General features: G+C 44.1%; 1 protein-coding gene across 1 annotated transcript; it reads right to left on the bottom strand.

Annotated features, from left to right (window-relative positions):
* Nucleotides 1-661: 661 nt before the first annotated feature.
* On the bottom strand, nucleotides 662-17,453 carry WDR72 (WD repeat domain 72). The gene is made up of 19 exons (XM_015810994.1): nucleotides 17,301-17,453; nucleotides 16,920-17,026; nucleotides 16,210-16,288; nucleotides 14,860-15,034; nucleotides 14,187-14,263; nucleotides 12,938-13,057; nucleotides 12,072-12,217; nucleotides 11,722-11,818; nucleotides 11,064-11,205; nucleotides 10,173-10,397; nucleotides 9,370-9,587; nucleotides 8,981-9,176; nucleotides 8,195-8,406; nucleotides 5,933-6,744; nucleotides 5,200-5,273; nucleotides 4,210-4,292; nucleotides 3,329-3,476; nucleotides 1,780-1,869; nucleotides 662-1,517 (listed from the first exon to the last, which is right to left on the bottom strand). Exons 1-19 carry the CDS (start codon nucleotides 17,451-17,453, stop codon nucleotides 1,462-1,464), a joined length of 3,210 nt encoding a protein of 1,069 aa, XP_015666480.1. The 3' UTR covers nucleotides 662-1,461.
* Between the last annotated feature and the right edge of the window lie 2,254 nt (nucleotides 17,454-19,707).

Raw genomic sequence — 19,707 nt, 5'->3', positions numbered from 1 at the left:
AAAAAAAGGGCGGGGAAGTTGCCGGTCATTCGTGCTTGCTGTTGGCATTTATTCTAAGGGAGAGACATCAGCTTGGGGTTTTTTTTGTTTTTTTGTTTTAAATTCATCTCTCCGCCTACCCTTCAAAATCCCCCTCGCCTCTGGTAGAAGCGAAAGCGAAAGACAGTCTCCAATGTGTCAGAATAAGCTGGGGTTAAATCTGATAGAAGCTCTGGGGTGTCCCTTTTCTTGCGCCTTTTTAAAAAAGCCGACCATTTTTTTAAATTTGAGGCCGTCAACAGCCTTAGGCGAGATGAACTTGGCCGCGGTTAGAAGAGGCCTCTTACTCCTCTCTTTCATATTTTTTTTTCTCTCTCTTTTTTTTAAGGGGTGGGGTTGCAAAGAGGCCGATTAGCCCAGGCGGAAAAATGTGTGTGCTGAAAAATGCCCCCTTGGCTTATAGGCGAGTCACCATTTTTTCCCAGTTCTTTGTGGAAAAATAGATCCCTTGGCTTATATTCGGGTCGACTTATACTCGAGTATATACGGTATTTCTTTATTTTTTTTCCTCTTGGAGAAAGGCCAGAAATAAAAAGTGGGTATATTTTGCTTCATGCCTGGCCAGTTTCACCACCAATGCCTGCCTTACAGAAGACAAAATGGCCTGCAGACAAATTGGGATAGTGTTAGTCACAGATGTTTAATTTAATTACAGAATAATGAATTATAATTTACCCTAAGGGGAAATTGCCAAGGAGGTTAGTGTCCAAGCATTCAAATCCACTACCTAGACTTTGGATTAACCAGCTGCCATTAAGAATGCATGAGGCCCTTTACAGGCTATATTTATTCTTTATGCTCCTTTTAATCACTTGCAATATTTCAAAGACCATCAAATGGTAAACTATAAATTAAAAATTTAAGTTTACATGGTTGTTAATAAGATATTTTCCCCATCTACAGAATTTGTGTAGCATGGAAGCAAATTCTAAGTACTTGAGAAATTAGGTAGTAGCCTTTGAAACAGGCTGTGAAAACAGACAACTGAGAATGAAGCACCCCAAGGACCTACCATGACTTCTTACATACCAGGCTTGCAATCTCATTCTTAAATAAAGTGGGCTTTTGGCATGTTCATTTTGTAAATTGTCTTAACTCTTTAAAAAAAATCAGCGATAAAAACCTACAGTGATTGATGAGGATAAACCCGACAACTGACAAATACCTCCTGCCTCAAGCCTGAAGCATACCCAGTTCTTCAGCGGTTTGCAATAGGTCAGCAGGATTGGGGTCGATCTAATCTTGATGTTCCAGAGTTCTTGCAATGGCAGTCAGAGTATATTTAACTAACTGAAGGAAGAGATGTAGGAGTAAGCTGAGAAGAAAACAGGAGGGCTTTCCAAGCCAACATCAGCCAAGAAGGGAAGACACTTCTATGTCTGCAACAATTCTTTGTTATCATGGGGAAATTCAACCACTCTTCTAACACACCTTGCAGGAACACAGTTTGGACACCCAAGGAAGTGGCTTCTTTGCATCTGTTGAGTAATAATATGAATTATGTTTTTGATAATCTAATTTGAAAGGTACAAACCTGCTCTCTGACAATTTTCTGACCAATGGCCACCCAGCCTCTATTTAAATACCTCCAGCCAATAGTGTCTACCACTTTCTAAGGAAGTCAGCTCCATGCTTGAATGGTTCTTACAATCATAACATTTTTCCTGATGTCCAACCAAAATCTGACACAAAGGCTGCTGAAACCAGCTGGCATGATGGCTCCACTGATCAGGACCTCACCTGGATTCCCCGGTTCCTCTGCAGAACCTTCCCTATCTTCAACATTTGGTGTGGTTATGCAGCTCTCACACTTGATCATGCCCATGGTACCTGGGAAGAATCACAAGACCTTATAGTCTTTCAATAGCAAGCCCACCCTTCCAAATCTTGAGTAGATTAAAATGAATGTGAACATAAATGAACATTAAAAGAGAAATATCCCTCCATGTGTTGCTTCCACTCAGTGGAGTTCAGTTTCCCACTTTGTTGCCTACAAAAGAGTAGCCAATGCAGCAGCACCTCTTAAGGTGAGTGGAAGTCTTCTTCCCCACTGCCACCAATTTGGTGTTTTCCAGCAGGATTTGGAAGAGTAGCTGTGAAAACAGCCTCACATTGGAGTAGCTGCACACAGCTGGATCCTATAGGGTTACAGCTGGACTAGATGATCCTTGCAGTCCCTTCCAGCCCCCAGTTCCTGGACTCCCCATGCCAGGGGACCAGGGAAAAAAAGAGGCAGGCCCTCAGAGATCACTCCCCTGACTATGCACATACCGTACTGTAATCCATTGCAGAGATTATTTTGGTTTACGAGGGATGTTCACCCAAATACCAGCAGGAATTGCCTAACTGTCATTACTAACTTGCTAGGCACTGCTGCTGTGGCTATGTGGACACTTAACTATCTCTTCCATAGAGCACACATTGTACATGGAATAAGAGAACATTTTTAAAGGATCATATTCCATGCACAGGCATCCCAAATATATGGCTTCCACATGAGGCTTGAACGATGGCCTATTAGAATCTATCTTCCTAAGGTTTGGGCTATGCCTGGTATGGCGCCTAGACAATTGGATTTTGTGTAAAATGCACAGCAAATCTGATTTCTGTTGCATTAAGTTCTCTGCTAAACAACATGAAGCAAGGAGTGAAATAAGCTGCAATTCTACAGACTCTTCCAATGCATTTTCTTTAATACCTGACCACTAATGTTAGAGCTGCACTTATAAATGAGCATTGACAAAGTGAGAGAAATTGACTGCAATCACGGTTGTCAGATGAGAAAGCATTATATTGAGCTGTATATCTTTACAGGAAAGAGCTGTAACCTGAAGCATGGCTCTAATGGACACCGGCTGAAGCGCAGTCCACGGCCAAAGGTCTTAATCACAGCTGACTAAGAAGAATCAAGGACAAGTCTGGTCAGTCCTTTCATTCCCTTGGAAGGGGGAGACTGATTCTACAAGGACACAAGTCAGTGCCATCACCAGGTCTCTTTTTTAAGCACCACTGCTGGAAGATGAGGCTCAAACCCACAAAGGTTTGGCACAGCATCTAAGGCCTGAGCATCCTCTTGGGGTCATGGATGAGAGCAACCGGCAGCAATTCTTGCTGTAACTTGAAGAAGTGGTGAAGGAGGGATGGCACTGTTTCCCTAATGTAGGAGGCAGGTAAATACAGGGGTAGTAAATGTGGATTTCACCACTCCTCTGCCTCCATAATTTAATAGGAATAGGCCTATTAATAGGCCTCAGGTACCTCCTCCCCAAATCACTGTTGTGAACCTTACCAAAAGCCGTACCCTGCAAAGGGAGGTTCTCGGCCCCCTCTGTCCCCTGTCTGGTAGAATTTGTTTGCCCATGGCCTCCAGCCAAGGTCTTCTGCTGTATGCTCTGTTCCACTTCAGCCAGCAAAGTTGCCTGAGTGGCCTCCATCACCTGTCACAGACAGAGAGGCGGAATTAAATTTCTGTTGGGACAGACTTGGTTCTGCAGGCCTCCTTGCCCCACTGCTTCCCCAGGGAAGGAGCAAAAAGAGCTGAATTGGCAGCAACAGCAACTGGCAGCAACAGTCCAGTTGCAGGCTGGGTGGAAGGAAAGTGCTGGAGGAGAAATATTCCAAAATATCCCATGCACCTATCAAGTTAGCACATCAGGGAAAGGGCTAGGCACACATTTTCTTCTATATGCAGAGAATGTTTATCCTGAATTGTTCAAAAGTTTTTCTTACAACAAATAGGCTTTACATATACAATTAAACAGTCTTGATATCTATGCCAGCCAGCAAGGCCTCACATGTACCCTGCTTGGAAATGGAATCAGCCACATGGTGCTTCTGCAAATGAAGGGGTCTAGAGGAAGAGACCAGCAGATGGTGGCCTCTTCTGTTGAGCTCCCCTTCTAGCTGCTGCCCTTCATCTGAAAGGCTGAAGGCTCAGCCAGAGCGGGCACCTTGGTAAACACTGAGGAATGACCAGGGACTCCTACATTAAGCATCAGGCAGTTTGGGGAATGGTTGCCAAATTCTATACAAAGGCTCACAGCATGGAAGAGAAGAAATGCTCCCCACCCAGGATTAACTTCCACTTTGTTGATCCAGTCCCTGCAAAACTCTTCCCCCAGTTGAAACCTGAGGGGATTTTAAGCCCTTGGAATGGTGCTCGTTTCTTACCTCTATGGATTGGTCTCTCCAGCAAGAAATTAGCTTGACAAATGAACGATTATCTGACTCACAAACAGGAAACCTCAACATGTCTGAAGCAGAAGAAACATTCATTGTCAGCTAGGATCTACTTCCTACAGAATATAACTTTCTCTAGAAAGGATCCCTTTCCTTGACAGTTGGCTCAAGAGTGACAAGTGAAATGAAAAAAGAAGGGCCTTTCACAAGGGCACAATAATGCTGACCATAATCTACCATATTGGTCCAGTGCAGGTGGCAGGCAGTTGCTTGTAGATTTCCCCACTGAGGGTTGAGGGTTGGAGACTGGCTCAAAGTCACTCCAGAGCAGAACTACAGTCTGGGCCTCCCGCCTCCTAATCCTCCCCCACCTGCAGGCACATATGCGCCTTTCCCTTTCTACTTTCTCTTATAGCTTCTTTCATTTAGTTTAGTATCTTCTGTGCTAAGTGTTTGTTTTACTACTTTTGCCCTATGAGCAAATAAATAAAGTAAATTATATTTGCCATTGCTTCTGAAATCTTGGTTAATTTTAAAAAGCAAACTTTTGTAAACAACTGCATTAAGAGAAGTTTCATTTTGCTCTGAGGAAAAAGCCTATAAAATCAAACATCTAATTAATCTCACCAAGTGATTTTAAGTGCTCCTTTACAATTTTTTCAGCACCAAGACTTCTATTTGTCTTGGAATTTTCTTAACCTGCCTATATTTGTCGCCATTTCTTATCTTTATTGTGAAGAATATTGGATAATGTATATCGTATTTAATAATGTTCAGTTCTATTGTACCATGTGCTGAAATTATTAAATTAAGGAGATACTGACAGATCTTGGTCTTCCACAGGGCCTCTGGGCTACCTGGTGCCTCTGCACATTTTAGAGCTTGGAAGGGTTGAGGCAACCTATGGCTTTTCTTCAGGAAGGAAGGTTTCCTCTCATCATACACCTAGGAAACAATGTGGATTGTGTCACCAGGACTCACGTGGAGAAGTCTCTAGATTAAAATCATCCAAGAGCAGAGATGCTGCAGGTCTCCATTTGTTGCGCTTCATGAGGCTGAAAGCAAAGAGATCATTTGTCTCTCAGGGACCCTCACACAGATAGCAAAGGTGCCAACAGGTAAACACAGTATAATTATTAATTTAATTCCACTATTAGTTTAGCTCTTTGATAGCTCACATGTATATACAAGGAGGAGAAGGAGGAGGAAGAAAGCATCTTCCTTTAATGTGTATCTTGCAGGCAGACAAAGCTGAAAAGGCCTCAGCTCAAGAGAAAAATCCCCATTCTCAGCTAGGCTCTTGCAACATTCCAAAGTATGTTGAGGATAGTTTAGCCATGGTTGAACAAGCTGGTGAACTACAGGCTATAACGATGATAAAGAAGACAAGTCAGTGAAGTGAAAAACAGGAGCTAACTATGTCTTTGAAGGGGGAGGCAGTTTGAGGAAGTAGGGTGTGCTTGGCAAGATCTTCCTTTGTGAAAGAGAGTGGGGCACACCATGCAAGGAAGCCTCAGAAGGCCACCTTCTCCCAGGAACCAGATAAACCCAGGCCTTTCAGAGGAATAGACCTGGTGACCAGAAGCTAATTGGGGAGAAGGGAACCCCAGGATATATGTGAATGACGTATGATAGGCAAGAATTGTTCATCCATCTGTTTCTTCTAACTACAGCAACTAATTTTTATTTCAGAAAAAGCTAGACTTGGTCTTACCTGGACTTTTCTGAAGGACTGTTAATTATCCTTTGAACTAAAGACATCCTGCTCAACAAATAGCCGAGAGCTAGCCTTTGCTCTGTAGAAGTAACAGTGTTTCTCCATCCATCCTTCTTGTCTGTTTGCTCTTGGGTTACACTATAGTATTTACTATGTAAATGCAGCACTTTGCTAGAAAATAGATTGACTACCTCCTGCTGCTCTTCCACCCTCTCAGGATTAGCACTGCTCCATCCTGGTAACATCAGAGTAAGATAATTTTCTTTTGAAAGCAGTCCGAAGGAGACAGGAGAAAAAAGTCTCAAGATACCTAAATACTGAACACAAAGACCGTCCAACTCTCTGTTCACACCCCAGGGGAAAAAGCAGGACAAAAGGAGTTTGGCTGCCTCTGTGGCAAAAGTCGGGCTAGTTTTTCCTGAGGACTGCCTTTTAATCTTCTTGGAACTCTTTGCTTTTTTGCATCTTTTGAAGCCATCACTTTGTTCAAAGGTTCCACCTATATGCACCTCCCCAGAGTCTTGTTCTTCACTAACCACTCTGACCTGCCCATCCACTGGAGAGAGGGATCCAGAAGTTCTGTTTCTCTTTAACATTAATTTCTTTTTCTCTGTTGTGCTTCTGGCTCTCTTTAAAGTGTCAAGGGTGCTGAAGGAATTGGAGGACTTCAGTCCATTGGCCTGAGAGGAGCAGAGCAATTCCACCAGCTTTTCCAAATCAAAAAGGAGCATGTTGACATTGATGCTCTCCCATGTTGCCCGCAATGGCCAAACAGCAAAAGGCCCCTGAGCCCAGCAGAGAGTGGTTAACTGAAAGATAAATGTTTTAATAATTTAGTTGATATAACAAAATATTTATATACATTGATATCCAATTCAGGTGGCTGTCATGTAACAATGAATGTAATCAGTAAATATGCCAATATTTCACTTTTGAAAAGTATAAAGTAAGCCACTATTGAAAATAGCAAAACACCAAACAGAAAGACATGAGGAATAAATGACATATCAATATGGTAAAGAAGTGTTGAAAAGCAACAACCAAATGACATAAACATGTTTCCAATGTGTAGTGAAACAGCCATAAAGGAAATGCCTGAGGATCGTCCATCTGCAGCCAAGCTACTGTGGGTCATCGGCCACAAGCACCATCTGTCCAGGGATCTCCTGTCACTCTTCCAGGCGACACAACTCTCTTCCCCTTAGCAGGTCCACCCCACTTGGCAGCAGGTGTAAAATGAAGAGCCCTCCTTAATCCCTAGTAGCCTCTTCAATCAAGAGCCCCACTTTTCCCTTTGGACTCTGACAATTCTGCAATGAGTGCTGCCAGCCTCCATGAGACAGAAATCAGCATTCCAAAGCTGGCCACCCTTAATCTGTAAACAAACCAAACAAGCAAAGGACAAGCTTGTCTCCAAGGCAAATTCTAATCTTAGCTCTAAGACATGCAAATCTCAGCCATTCTAAGACCAGACAGGCAAACAACTGGAAAACCTGAAGGTCTCCTGTGCTCTTTTCCTCAAGTCTGCAGATGTTGCTGACTTGCATGTTTTCCTGAAAAAGCCCTCTCCTCCCACATTCTTCCCTGTATCCCAAAGAGGGCTCTTTGAAGGGGGGAGGGAGGGGCAGGGAGAAGAAGCGAGATCCCTTGAAACATAACACAGTTGTGAATTACTCACCTAGGCTGACTTCATTGGCAGCAGCAACAGCCAGGGAGCCTTTTCAAGAGCATCTTCTTGTTTGCTAAACACACTTTTCTTACTAAGGGCTTCTATTGCTTTTTCTTTGTGAATGCTTCATTTTCATTTGAAAACATTCCTCTAAACTTATTGATGGCTAATAGAACACAATAGTTGCAATACTTACAATACTTACACAATAGTTACAATACTTGCAGCATGCACACTGACATCTGAAAATGCCCAGACTTTGCACAGGTAGGTAGAGAGCCTGCAAAGATCTGTATGGATGAGGTGGCTAATAAGTGTACTGTAATGCAGAGTGCCCATTTTTCAACACTTGGGCAATTAAAAGGATGCCTTTTTCTCAAGGTTGAATGGGTGAAATCCACCATTACGGTGATTTAGAACAAATACCACCTGTAGCTAAAACCTATCAATGGGAGTCCTTGGAACTGGGCAGTCCAAAGATGGGGGAGTCATCAGAGGAGTCCTGGAGAAGAAAGGGGGGCAGGCTTCTACAGGGAGCGCAAAAGGTTTTCCTTCACACACCCAGCAGTGGCTTCCTTCTATGTATTCACCTGATGAGAAAAAGACCTCCTTTGATGAGAGAGCCTGCTGCAGGAAAAACTGCCAAAGGCTGAGGAGCTGGACAATGGGCCACCCAGATCTTTCTCTCTGTGGCCATCTTCTTCCAAGACTGCATAAAGAGGGTCAGCCATAAGACCAGAATCTTCACAGGAAGAAAGGATCGCTTTGGCTGTTTCCCCACTTTCGTAGCGCTCTAGACTTCCTAGGCAAAGGGGAAATGAAGGTGGATGTTCACAGCAGCAGGTTTCCTCCCTGCATTCTCCAGGATCAGGCCACAATTTTTTATAGACGGTGATCCTCTGATAACCCAAATCAGGACAAGTAAGCTTCTCTAAACGCTAAGAAACACTGCCCTCTAGTGGCCATCCGAGGTTTTGTAACCGAAATCTGGGTTCTATTGGGACAGACCCGAGATAAGGATTCGGGATCCATGGCTATTTGCTCATAAACTTACCACTAACTGAGCTGATAATCTTGATGGCCGTTTGATGATGGCATAGCTGCCTGCCATCTAATTGTCACCCATATTTCTGCAGTTTATTTATAATAGGTCTAGGTTTTGGGCCGAGAGACAAAAAGCAAATCTATTCGGGGCCAATTTTGCTTCCTCTAATAATCACAAATAGGAATTGTACAAGGAAAAATAGGGGGCAGGTGAGAGTCCATCTGTTCCTTTCCTGCTGATGATTATAACTAGCTCCTAAGGAGGCCCAGGGGGCTGTCTGCCGCAGAAGAGTTGGGGGGGGGGCGAACTGGAGCAGCCTCGCCTCTCTCACCTGTTTCAATGTCCCAAACGTAGACCGAATCATTTTCACACCCCACGACCAGCAGATTCTCCATGGGGTGCCATCGTAACGCCGTCACGGGAAAAAGGTGTTTCCTGGCACGCAAAAGGCAGGCACGCTCTTGCACGTGCAAAAGTATGATGGAGTGGTCGCTGCACATGCAGCATACGAGGCGGTGACCTTTCCGCTGCAAAGACAAGGCAAGGAAGACTTCCTCGGCCGGATACAAGAGGGACGTCGGGAAGAGCTCCACGTGTCGGGCGGCCTCGAGGAAGGAAGGGCTGCCAACCCCCCCTCTCGCCTTGCCCAACCCTGGAGCGGAGCAGAAGCCCGCCCGCCTGGTTGGGCTCCCAGGGAGCCGCCTTGGGGCCGCGACTCACCCTGCAGCTGTCCGGCGAGAGGAGCAGGCGGGCGATGGGCCCCGCGTCCAGCGCGAAGCGGTGCAGCGCCTCCCCGGTGAAGAGGTCCCACCAGACGACGCAGGAGTCCCGGCTCCCGGAGAGCAGCCAGCAGGGCGCTGGCCGGCCGGGCAGCACCAGCAGGGCCGTCACGCCGCTGCCGTCAGCGCCGCTCAGCACGCGGGGCGCGGCAGTGGCGTCTGCGAAGAGAGTCGGGCGGGCAGGAGTACAGCGAAAGAGCCTCCCATTCCGCCAGGAGCCCCCGCCGCCACCTTTCTGCAACCCAGGAGCCCCGGCTGAGGCAGGCTCGGTTGGGCGGGGGCTCCTCCTGGCCCTTGGAAGCAGGCGAGAGAGGCGTGGGCAGCACAGCACGCTCCCAGAGGGGGAACCAAGCAGCTGGTCTCCCGGATCGACCCCCAGGGAGCCAGAGGCGGCCTTTCTGGGCCTGAGAGATGGGGAGGAGGTACATAAAATGGCTGTCCCGCGGGCTCTGGCACTCAAGAAGGCACTTGCAAAAAAAAGTGAATGGCCATGTCCCTGAAGCACCTGGGAGTTGAGGAAGGTTTATTCAGGTGAGGGAGGGGTACCCTAATGCCTCCCCCCCTTATTGTAAAGCACACGTGTCAAACTTGCAGCATCACATGACATGTTGCGATGTATCTTTTTTCCCCACTGCCAGAGTTGGGGTAGGCGCGGCCTCTGCATGATGCAACCGGCCTGCGGGCCAGCAGTTTGACACCCCTGTAAATATCTCTGTCAAAGAAAGCTGCTGCAAAGCTGCTCACCTTTCTGCACAGAATCCTCTCCCAACAGTCTGGCCTTCGCAGCATGCAAAGCTGATACTATGATAATTCTGCCATCTTTACATCCGCAGACCAACTTCTCAAGGCTGGGAATGTATATAGAAACTGTGATGGGAGCTTCCCAGGGGTGATCCGGGATACCTTCAGCTATCTGACAGTGGATGTTAAAGTTATCCTGCAGAGTTCTGGATGCTGCTACTGGGATCACTGCAGAGAGAAAAACCAATGAGATGTGAGCGATGGCATCTTCCTGTTCATATCCTTGAGGAGAGTTTGGTCCCTCTAGATTAGTGTTCTGAGCCCACCAAAAGCCTTTGGATGGAGAATAAGCAGAACATGAGTGCAAGCACCCCTCTGGATGGCCTTCTCCAACCATCGGCCTCCAAGGTAGCCTTCAGTCATCTTAGTTACTAGCCAGCAAGACTGTTATTCCCCAGGAATTTAGCTCAGCTAAATTCTGTATCGTGGTGTGGAAGCAAACTCTATAGGGCGACTATAGGTGTTGAAAAGAAGCACTTCTTTTTCTATTACTTCTTCCCTGGATTTGGGCAATCTTGAGGAGAAGGAACTTACTCTCCAGATTTTCTGTCACATGCATATTTTACACACTTTTTTCAGCAGAAGAGTCAAAATGGTGCAAATGTTTTCTCATAGAAGGCTTATTTTGTGAAAAATAAGATCTGGTGAGAAGCCACTGCCCTATGTACTATCTACCTTCCCAATGCCTATATTATCTAGCAGGGATGTATATCCAAACCCAGATCACTCTCTGAATACAATAGAGTAGATAAGCAAAGTAGTAAGGGAGTTTATGCTAGGAGGCCCCATTTTCAGTTTTTCCAGTGCAAACTCTAAAATAAAAAACATTTTAACCTTTTGGAGAGCCATCTAGAGTTGAAACAGGCACATCAGGAACATGCCATAAAGTAATCCTCCCAGAAGCTTGTCCAGAATAAAGAATCTTATAAAAGGGTTCCTTCCTTTCGTTCATGAAGCCCATGATGTAAGAAAAGCTCTATTGAAAATAAAATCACGGAAGAGGAACTGAGTTAGCTGACAGATAATCAACTTCTTCATCATCTTTGAGGGGCCCCCACAAGTCCCAATTCACAGTTTGCAGATTACTTCTGCTTGTTCTCTCTTCACACAGCTTTCTCTATGTTTTCTTGCATATTGGTACAGCAGTCTAAGAAATGCACATATTCAGGATATTGATATTTCACCTTCCCTTACACACTTATGTTCCTCTAGAAATTTGAATGGTCTGAGGCTGAGAATGGCCTCCAATCACTCATAAGTTGATTTTCAGGTTAAAGAGTTCAAATTTAGAGATGCAAGAAACATGAAAGAAAGCAAGGAGCCATTTTAAAGTCCTTTAATTTCCTACAATGGAATCCATGGAGATTCCAATGGCAAACTGAAAATCTTTTGAGAAAATGCCCTCAGTTCCTAGCTTTATGGGCCTTTGGTTGGTAATGGTGCTTGCGTTCATGGAAACCCAGTGAAGTCTCTAGAAATTCAGCCAACTTACTTTGTTGTCTTCCACCTCAGTAGAAGAGAGCAAAACAGGACGAACTGTTTCTTTCAGCACCCCTCCTTTGGATGGCTGTATGCTCTGTGAAAGGCCACTAAAAACAGGGGAAGAGGGAGGATCAATCCTCTGATAATGCATGGGAACAGAAGCTCCTCCGTTAGTAAACACTTCCTTCTGGGTATTGCCCCAACAAACATGCCCTCCTGGCCCACAAGGGCAGCAGCTACCTGACTGAAAGCCCCTTGGGCCAAAGGGAGGGTCCCCCAGTCAGGACCTTAGAAGCCATCAAAAGGCTTCACAGGCTCCTGGTGGTGCTTCTGCCAACTCCCTTGCTTGGTGTGTCTCACCTGTTTACCAACTGATAGATGTAGCTGTGCCCGTCTTCTGTCCAAATGATCAACCTGTGGGCAGCGAGGATTTCCCCTCCTGCCAGGGTCTGGCTGCTTGGGCTAAACTCAGTCCACAGTAAGGAGAAGTCACAATAATCATACACCTGAAGCCAGAGACAAAAGGGGGAAGGTGACCCTGTTGCTATAAAGAGGGGAAGGGGGAATTAAAGATGTCTATCCCTCTGGCCAGAGCCCTGGCCCATCATCCGCTTCCCTCCCATCAGAGGAAGCAGTTACAGAGCATGGGAGCAAAGTAAATTTGGAAGCAGGACACACTTTAGGAATCTTGGAACAGTGGAAAACCTGGGTGTGATGAATGCCTTCTGGAAGATTTCTGAGCAGGGTGGGTGGGTGGTCTTTTTGTCCAGCGAGTACACTGGAGAAAAGCATTGGCACATCCAAGAACATCCTGGCCAGACAGTTCATCAGCTCAGGGCATAACAGTTCATTTAATTAAACTCAGTCACTAAAGTTGTCAGAATCATGGAAAAAACATCTAGAATAATAAGATGCTTTTTTCTTCCGATCTATTACTGTAAAGGAATGAAACATGAATGTTCACATTCTGGTATAGCTTTAATTTAGTTTCTCAAATTGTGGGAAATAGATGTGTGTTAAAATCAATAACATTAATTTGATCTGCACATTGATTTGGTTATTAAACATTAGCCTATTTCATGACAATTTTGTATGACTTAATTCCCTATTACAATTTGTATATGATTATTTTTCAGTTTTCACTCAACATCTGCATTTTGATAAGCTCTTGAAGTTATTTGTAAAGGAAATGCCTAATATTGCATGCACTGCTGTATAACAAGTACCTTCCAGCAGGTAGAGAGTACAGCTAAGAGAAGCCTCTCCGTATAAGTGCAAAATCGGATTGCGCTGCAGAGTGTGCAGTCCAGAGGCTGGCATTCTCTTTCAAAAATGTTTTGCTTCTCCTGCAAATTTAAAGAAAAAGAAAAGGTCATTTGGGGGAGGAATTAAAAAAAGAAAAGAAAAATACCATGTTCAGTCATCACTGCAGTTGGGCTATAAAGTAAACGTTGACACAATGGATCAATGGATTTGATTAAGGAAGAATTTGCCTCTCCCAAATATGGTATTTGGTTTCCTAAGTCCATCGACCAGATTTAATGGAAAGAATGGGGGGATGGCTGTATTTTGAACTCCTTTTCCAATCTATTCCCTTCAGTTCTCTTGTATTCTAGCATGCTCTCAAGCTATGATGGCAAAGTTAAGGGACCATAAGAACCCTTGGCCAGTTCCCTTATAAGATTTCAACATCTAAACAATGCTGCCTTGTCTGGGGCAGTTTGGGACTTTAGGAGACCTCCAGGGCACTCTCCCCCCTTGGAGGTTATGGGAAATAAAACCCAAGGCAACGGATCAGCACACAAAACAAAAAGCAAAGGCCAGGGAGGCTCACTGACTTTTCCTCATATGACTGACTGATGACAGATTTTATACTGGAGTGTCTAGGGAGCACAGAAACTACCGATACTTTAACTGATATTTCCCTTAAATTCACGTTGATGCATCATGACCTATCCTAGAATAACCCCATGCCCCTTTACACTCCTTCAGTTGTGAGGTCTTACTCCAAAAGCCATACAATATCTGATTTAGGACAGTTGGAAAGTTGTGCATATTTTCTAGTTTGGAGAATATGTGTTTTAAGATTTGGATTCTTTTAGGAAATTTATTCCAGAAATATAATTGCAACCAAATCTTAGGAATTCTTTATAAGATAAATTATTTTCTAGTTATTCTGATCTATCTATAATTGGAATTAGACCTTTAAAAAAAACTGACCTGGGTTTTTTTCTGTAAAATCTAAGAAATTAATTTGCTATCATCTTTAATGCCAAATATAATCATTCCTTTCTAGGTGAAAACTTGCTTTGCGTTCAGCTTGGGCCTGGATGCAGAATTTTCCAGAAGTTTCCACACACCTGGGGCCCCTTTATGTCCACTCACAGGAATGTTTCTAACCCTCCTGAATCAACATTGCCAGACTGAAGAGAAAGAGACACCTGGCCCAGGACATGGACATTTGCTGCTTCTCACCTGTATCCTGCTGACTGAAGATGACAAATCCCAGACTTTAAGGTCTCCTGCTGCAGATACGGCTAGTAAAGAATCCTCTGGAAAAGTGAAACATGATGGCTGTGGGAGAGTCACAGGCAGGGGGCACAAGGAAAATGGTGCTGTTGCTCTTGCCCGCCCGAGATGACACGGAAGGGCTAAGACCCTGCTCATGCAGCTAAGCCCGGCCTCCAAGGAGAGCCCTTGTCTGTGGGTGGCTGCACCCATTTGGGGTTCTTGCAGCTCCTGTTCCGAGCCTTCAGAATTGAGGCTTGCTCTGCCCTCGCTCACTATCCCAGGGTCCCAAGAACAGGCAAAATTGTCCTTGCAGCAACAGTCCTGATGTGTCCCAGGGCCTAAGAAGTGCTGACCAGAAGAAAAGGGGTCCCACAGAATCCAGCCTTGCTCCCAGCAGGAGGGAGTTTCCTCTGGGAGTAAACCATCAGCCTTCTTGACAATGATGTTGTCAAGTACTGTACTGTATCCTGCAGCTCTGACTAATTCCTGTAATTTCCAAATAGCCACCCACTCACCACAGAAATTATAGATATACCAATACAATTCTACATCAATCCTCCTATATGTTATCTATGGATAAGCATGGATGATTTCCCATAGAAGCATCCAACTTGCATGCTTTTGATAGCAAATATACCTTGAATCCTAAGAGAATGCACTAAACACATGCAGCTGATCCAGTCTGAAGAGGAAGAAGAGGTTAATGTGTGAAGCACAACCAGGGTTATCGCATCAATAATGAGGATGTCGTTATACTGCCCACAACAGACCAGCCAGCCCTCTCCTGCCATGCGAAATGAGCTGTGGTAATACTGTACAAAGAGAAAAAGGCACGAGAGATTAGCTGGCAGGACCCAAGCCCACTGAGAAGCACCTCTGTTATCCGGAGACTGACTTCTACCAGACATTAGCTGGGAACAGCCTTCATCAAACAGCCTGCAGACCCCAGAGGTGGGTGCCCTCTAGTGGCTGACCAAGATGATGCATCTGGACAGCTTACAGTAGCATCCTAGACCTAGAGCTGATTCTGGATTGTTCCAAGCTATGAAGGAAGTCCTGTGGACCCTTTTCCATTCCCATTTCAATCTCATTTGTCTGCTGTTCCAAAGATGCATGTAGGAGATACTTCTTCCTGCATCTCCTTGTCCTTCTACAGAAAAATGCTAGTGTACCAAGGAAATGCACCATTACTAGTACACAAAGGTGAGAGATGATGCACAAGTGGAAAAGAGACTCTTCTTTGCATCTCACCCACAATGCAAGCAAATCACATGACTGAATTCCATTATAAATGTTTCCTGAGCATACTAATTCTAATTCTAAATTTGATGCACTTAAACAGGCACTGCAGTACAGAAGCAGGCTAGTGCAGTGAAACAAGGCTGTTGCACTTTGCTCAGCGCTATCTGCAGATTCTGTCTGAGGCCAATGGCTTCTCAACCAAATCCAAACCTGCAGCCACTTTGCAGGTAGGCTCAGTTCAGCTCATGGCCCCACTGCTAGAAAGACCACAGCAGGAGCTACAGATGTGCGCAGCTGCAATTCCATGGCAGCAGGAGCTGCATGCTTTGTTGATGGCCCAGTCTTGTCCAATCGGTTCCTTCCTCCCAAAGCTAAAGAAAGCAGAAAGTGCAGCTGCTTCAACTCAGCATGGTGCTAGACAGAAGCTAATGGATGTAATGGCATCCCAAAAAGAAACAGCATGCCAGATTCAGTCAGAGCATTCCTGAACCCCCAGTGCTTACCAGAAGTCATGGACTTCTAAGCATTTGCTGAGATCTTCATTTAGTTGTGCCCTGGAAGGACAGCCTTTACTCAAATTTTTATAAATGTAGGTATAAAACCCAGACTGTATTCTGTTTAGTCCTTTCTCACATCTGGAACATTTTTTTCATCAAATTACTGGAGACACCATCAAGCTCTGTGTAAGAAGAAGCTGCTAAGAGATGATCCTCAAAAGAACAGAGTAAGGATATGTTCTACTTACACAGATGGCTGTGTGCCGAAATGGAAGCCTTGTATTCTCTATACACCGTCCACTGGTGATGTCCCAAATGCTCATCTCTCTGCCAAAAGAACTATTGATGATGTGCTATGATACACACACACACACATACACAGCATGGGATTTACTTCGAAATTTAAGGACAGAAGGAAGTAGATAAGGTGTAAGTTACACCGAAACCAGTTCTTATTGAAATATGATAAAATCAATTTTAAAATAATTGTTAGGGCTTAACTTTCCTCACCTACAGAGGAACAGTTTTGTCAATATCCCCATGAGCTGTCTTAAAGAAAGCATAGAAAATGGTTTTGTCTCAGACATTGAACAAGCTACCTTGCTTCTATTAGCTGGCACATCAGAGGCAGGTTACACGAAGGTTCTTGTGTTCTTGAGAATGGATCAAGGCTCATATCCCTTCTCTGTATTTCAGAAGATCAGTCTTCCCTTTCATCTTGGGCCTCCCACTGAAAAGGTCTTTTATTAAAACACCTTCCAGGGCTCTTCGACAACTAGCCCCCTTTTTCACCTGAAATCTTGGAGATACTCATACCAGTCCTAACCTACCTTAGCAAGAATTACTCTTAAGAAAGCCACAAGGCACCAATCTCTACTGCTCCAAAACAGCATGTCTATTTCCTTCAACTCAGAACTTGCCATAGATGAGGTGTCATGGGAAATGCAAAGCGACTGACCCATTCTCAGTAGCACTGACCACGTATGGTTGCTTCTCAAAATCTCTTGCCTTCGCCAAACACGTCACTGATGCCGTGTGCCCCAAAAGCATCTGCCTTGATGACATCTATAAGGGCAAAAAAGTTAACTGTATAACAAAGTCAAAGAGATTGTTTTTCAATAACAGATAGTATGTTTTTGATTACACAGCAGATAAATGGAAAATAACATTCTACTGGGAAGAATGAAATTGCTTCTCCCCGGACTGTGATAGGGTTACGGTATCCCAAAAGGAATGGCTAATTCCACCTGGGAAGATGCAGTCCTCATTGAGGAGCTTTTCCTCTGACCAGACTGGTGCTGGGAGCAGCCCTGGAAGGAGCCAGGAGAACTTTTCACACCTGGAGGTCTGGTAGCAGATCCCAAAGACAGACTTGGCCTTCATGACTCCCTGTGACAATTGTTCTCTGGTCATCTGTGATGAGGATAGCTGTGATGCTGTGGGGAGGGGCTTGTTTTCCCCATAGGGTTACCATCTGAACGGACTTCCTCATAGTGGCTTTGCCTGAAAAAACAGGGACAGCTTTTTTAACAGCAGGTAGAGAGGAGTTTTCTAGGCTGTTTTCCTTTGCATTGTGTTAATGCTTTTTAATCTTTCATTTGTGATTTTCCTTACCTGGACTTTTTGTATAGCTTAGGCAATTATCAATAAATCAAACATAGTGTCAGTGTTTCAAATAAGTTAATTTTCTCCCTTGACTTGTCTAAAAATGGACAAAGAAATCAAAGAGTTGGCCTCTTCTGTTCCACAGTCTTTTCTTGCCTGGATTTAGAGAGAGAGGCCAATTCTCCATTCAATTCCATTTTTGCAAAAGAGACCAAGTGCATAGCTTTGGATCTTCTGGAATTCACCAGAGTCAGCCAGTCACAGGTATTTTTAATTCGGCTTCAGTGAAATGGAGATTGTCACCTATCTGCTCTGCCCATTTGCAATTGTAGTAATCCATGCTCTCTTAACTTTCTAGATTGTCAGTGGAATCTGTTATATCTGGGACTCCATCTGAAAAAAGTCTGAAAACTTTAATTAGTTCAAAGTAGGCTGCAAGGTTGTTGGTGAATAATAACTACATAACTCCTGGAACTGACTTTATTGTTGCAGGTATAATTAACATACTCTTGGAAGCCTGGCAGAGTTCCTCTCTCCCCCCTTTTATATCCAAGAGAATCAAGGTGGGGCAATGCTAAATTTCTTTCTCACTTCCTTCTCTTTCCAGCCTAGGCTGGTTTTAACCAAATGTCTGTTGAACTCCATCTTCTTCTAGACCATATCCGTACTGTACTGTACGTGTATTGTGTGAACTGCTTAGAGAACTGTGACCATCAGTCTATATAAATGTGATGAATAGATGAATAAATTAATAAAGCATTCAATTCAATAAATTTCTTTGGAATACCCTTTCTAAGCTTAGGGCCATTCAGAAAAAAACTTTAGAAACAGACAAATAAACTGGACACTATGAAATCCATTAGGGGAGGTATGGGGTAAAGAAATGGGAGGGACTTTCCCTGCGGTAAGCAGCTGGGGCTGAGATTGTGTGTCCTGTTCTGCCCCTCATTCATGTACCTGCTCTGATTGTGAGACCAGGCCAGACAGTGAGCTAGAATCTGCTACAGCTTTTGCTTCAAAAAACAAAGACTAATTTCACTCTGCACCAATGTGAGGAGCACAGCCAGAGCCTCTCCAGCTGTTGATCACAAATGCAACTCCATGCTGCCACTCTTGACTGATTGCTCAGAAGCTTTCTCAGAGGGAAATGTTTTTTCTCTGGATTCCTTAGCAAGAACTATTTTCTTAATTAGTCAACAGGGCAATGATTCAATTGAAATATTTTATGTTGGTGGAATTTTGAATTGGTCTTCTCATGTCTTCTAGTGATACATCATTAATTAAAATAGTTTATGTTGCACTTGACCTGGCAATTGTGGGGAGGAGAACACCTCCTCCCTTAGAACAAGAAGGAATACATGCCCACCCAGGTTACCAGAGATTTCCACAGGCCTCCTCCTGCCTCAGGGCAGTGTCTGGTCCCACAGAACTAACACAAGGCCTTTGCACACAAAGTGCTTTGCTGAAAAGTCAAGCATGGGGAGGCTTTTGCCAACTATTATAAAACATCCTCTTCTGTTTTTTTAGTTATAATTCTCAAATTATTGATATGTGCTATCCTGGGGTGATTTGTTTTAAACCATTTAAAAAGAGTAAGTGGTTGAAAAAAATAGGTTTCATACTCACACTTCTTTTATAATTATACTTGGATATTTTAAAAGAATATCAAAATGGCTCCCAGGGAGAGTTTGCACAAAATCACAATTTCTGGCCAGGTCTGAAGGTGCATAGCCAAGATGGTGTTTTCCATGAAACCCAAATAATTGAAGCAAAATTCACTTGAAGCTGATGGCCAACTGCGACTTGAATGAAGGTGTGCCAGTCACTTGCCCTCTGCTCAGGAAGGGACAACATGTCTCTTCATTGCGTTTTTGTACCACCCAACCGCAAGATTCTGGAGAGGCTTAGCAGCCTCAAGAGTGTAAAAGAACCACCTCTATCAATTTATTTATTTATTTATTTATTTATTATTCGAATTTATATCCCGCCCTTCTCCTTGCGGACTCAGGGCGGCTGACAATCAATTAAAAACACCAATAACAATCACAGAATTAAAATTAATTAAAATGAAATATTTAAATTGTCGGATTAAAATATGATTAAAAACCCCTCTAAAAACCCCTCTTAAAAATTGCCCTAGG

The sequence above is a fragment of the Protobothrops mucrosquamatus genome, unplaced genomic scaffold, assembly GCF_001527695.2.
Source record: "Protobothrops mucrosquamatus isolate PMUCROS unplaced genomic scaffold, P.Mucros_1.0 scaffold27, whole genome shotgun sequence".
Classification (NCBI taxonomy): Eukaryota; Metazoa; Chordata; class Lepidosauria; order Squamata; family Viperidae; genus Protobothrops; species Protobothrops mucrosquamatus.
Note: the sequence above shows the minus strand (reverse complement) of the source record. Positions and strands in the feature narration are given on the sequence as shown.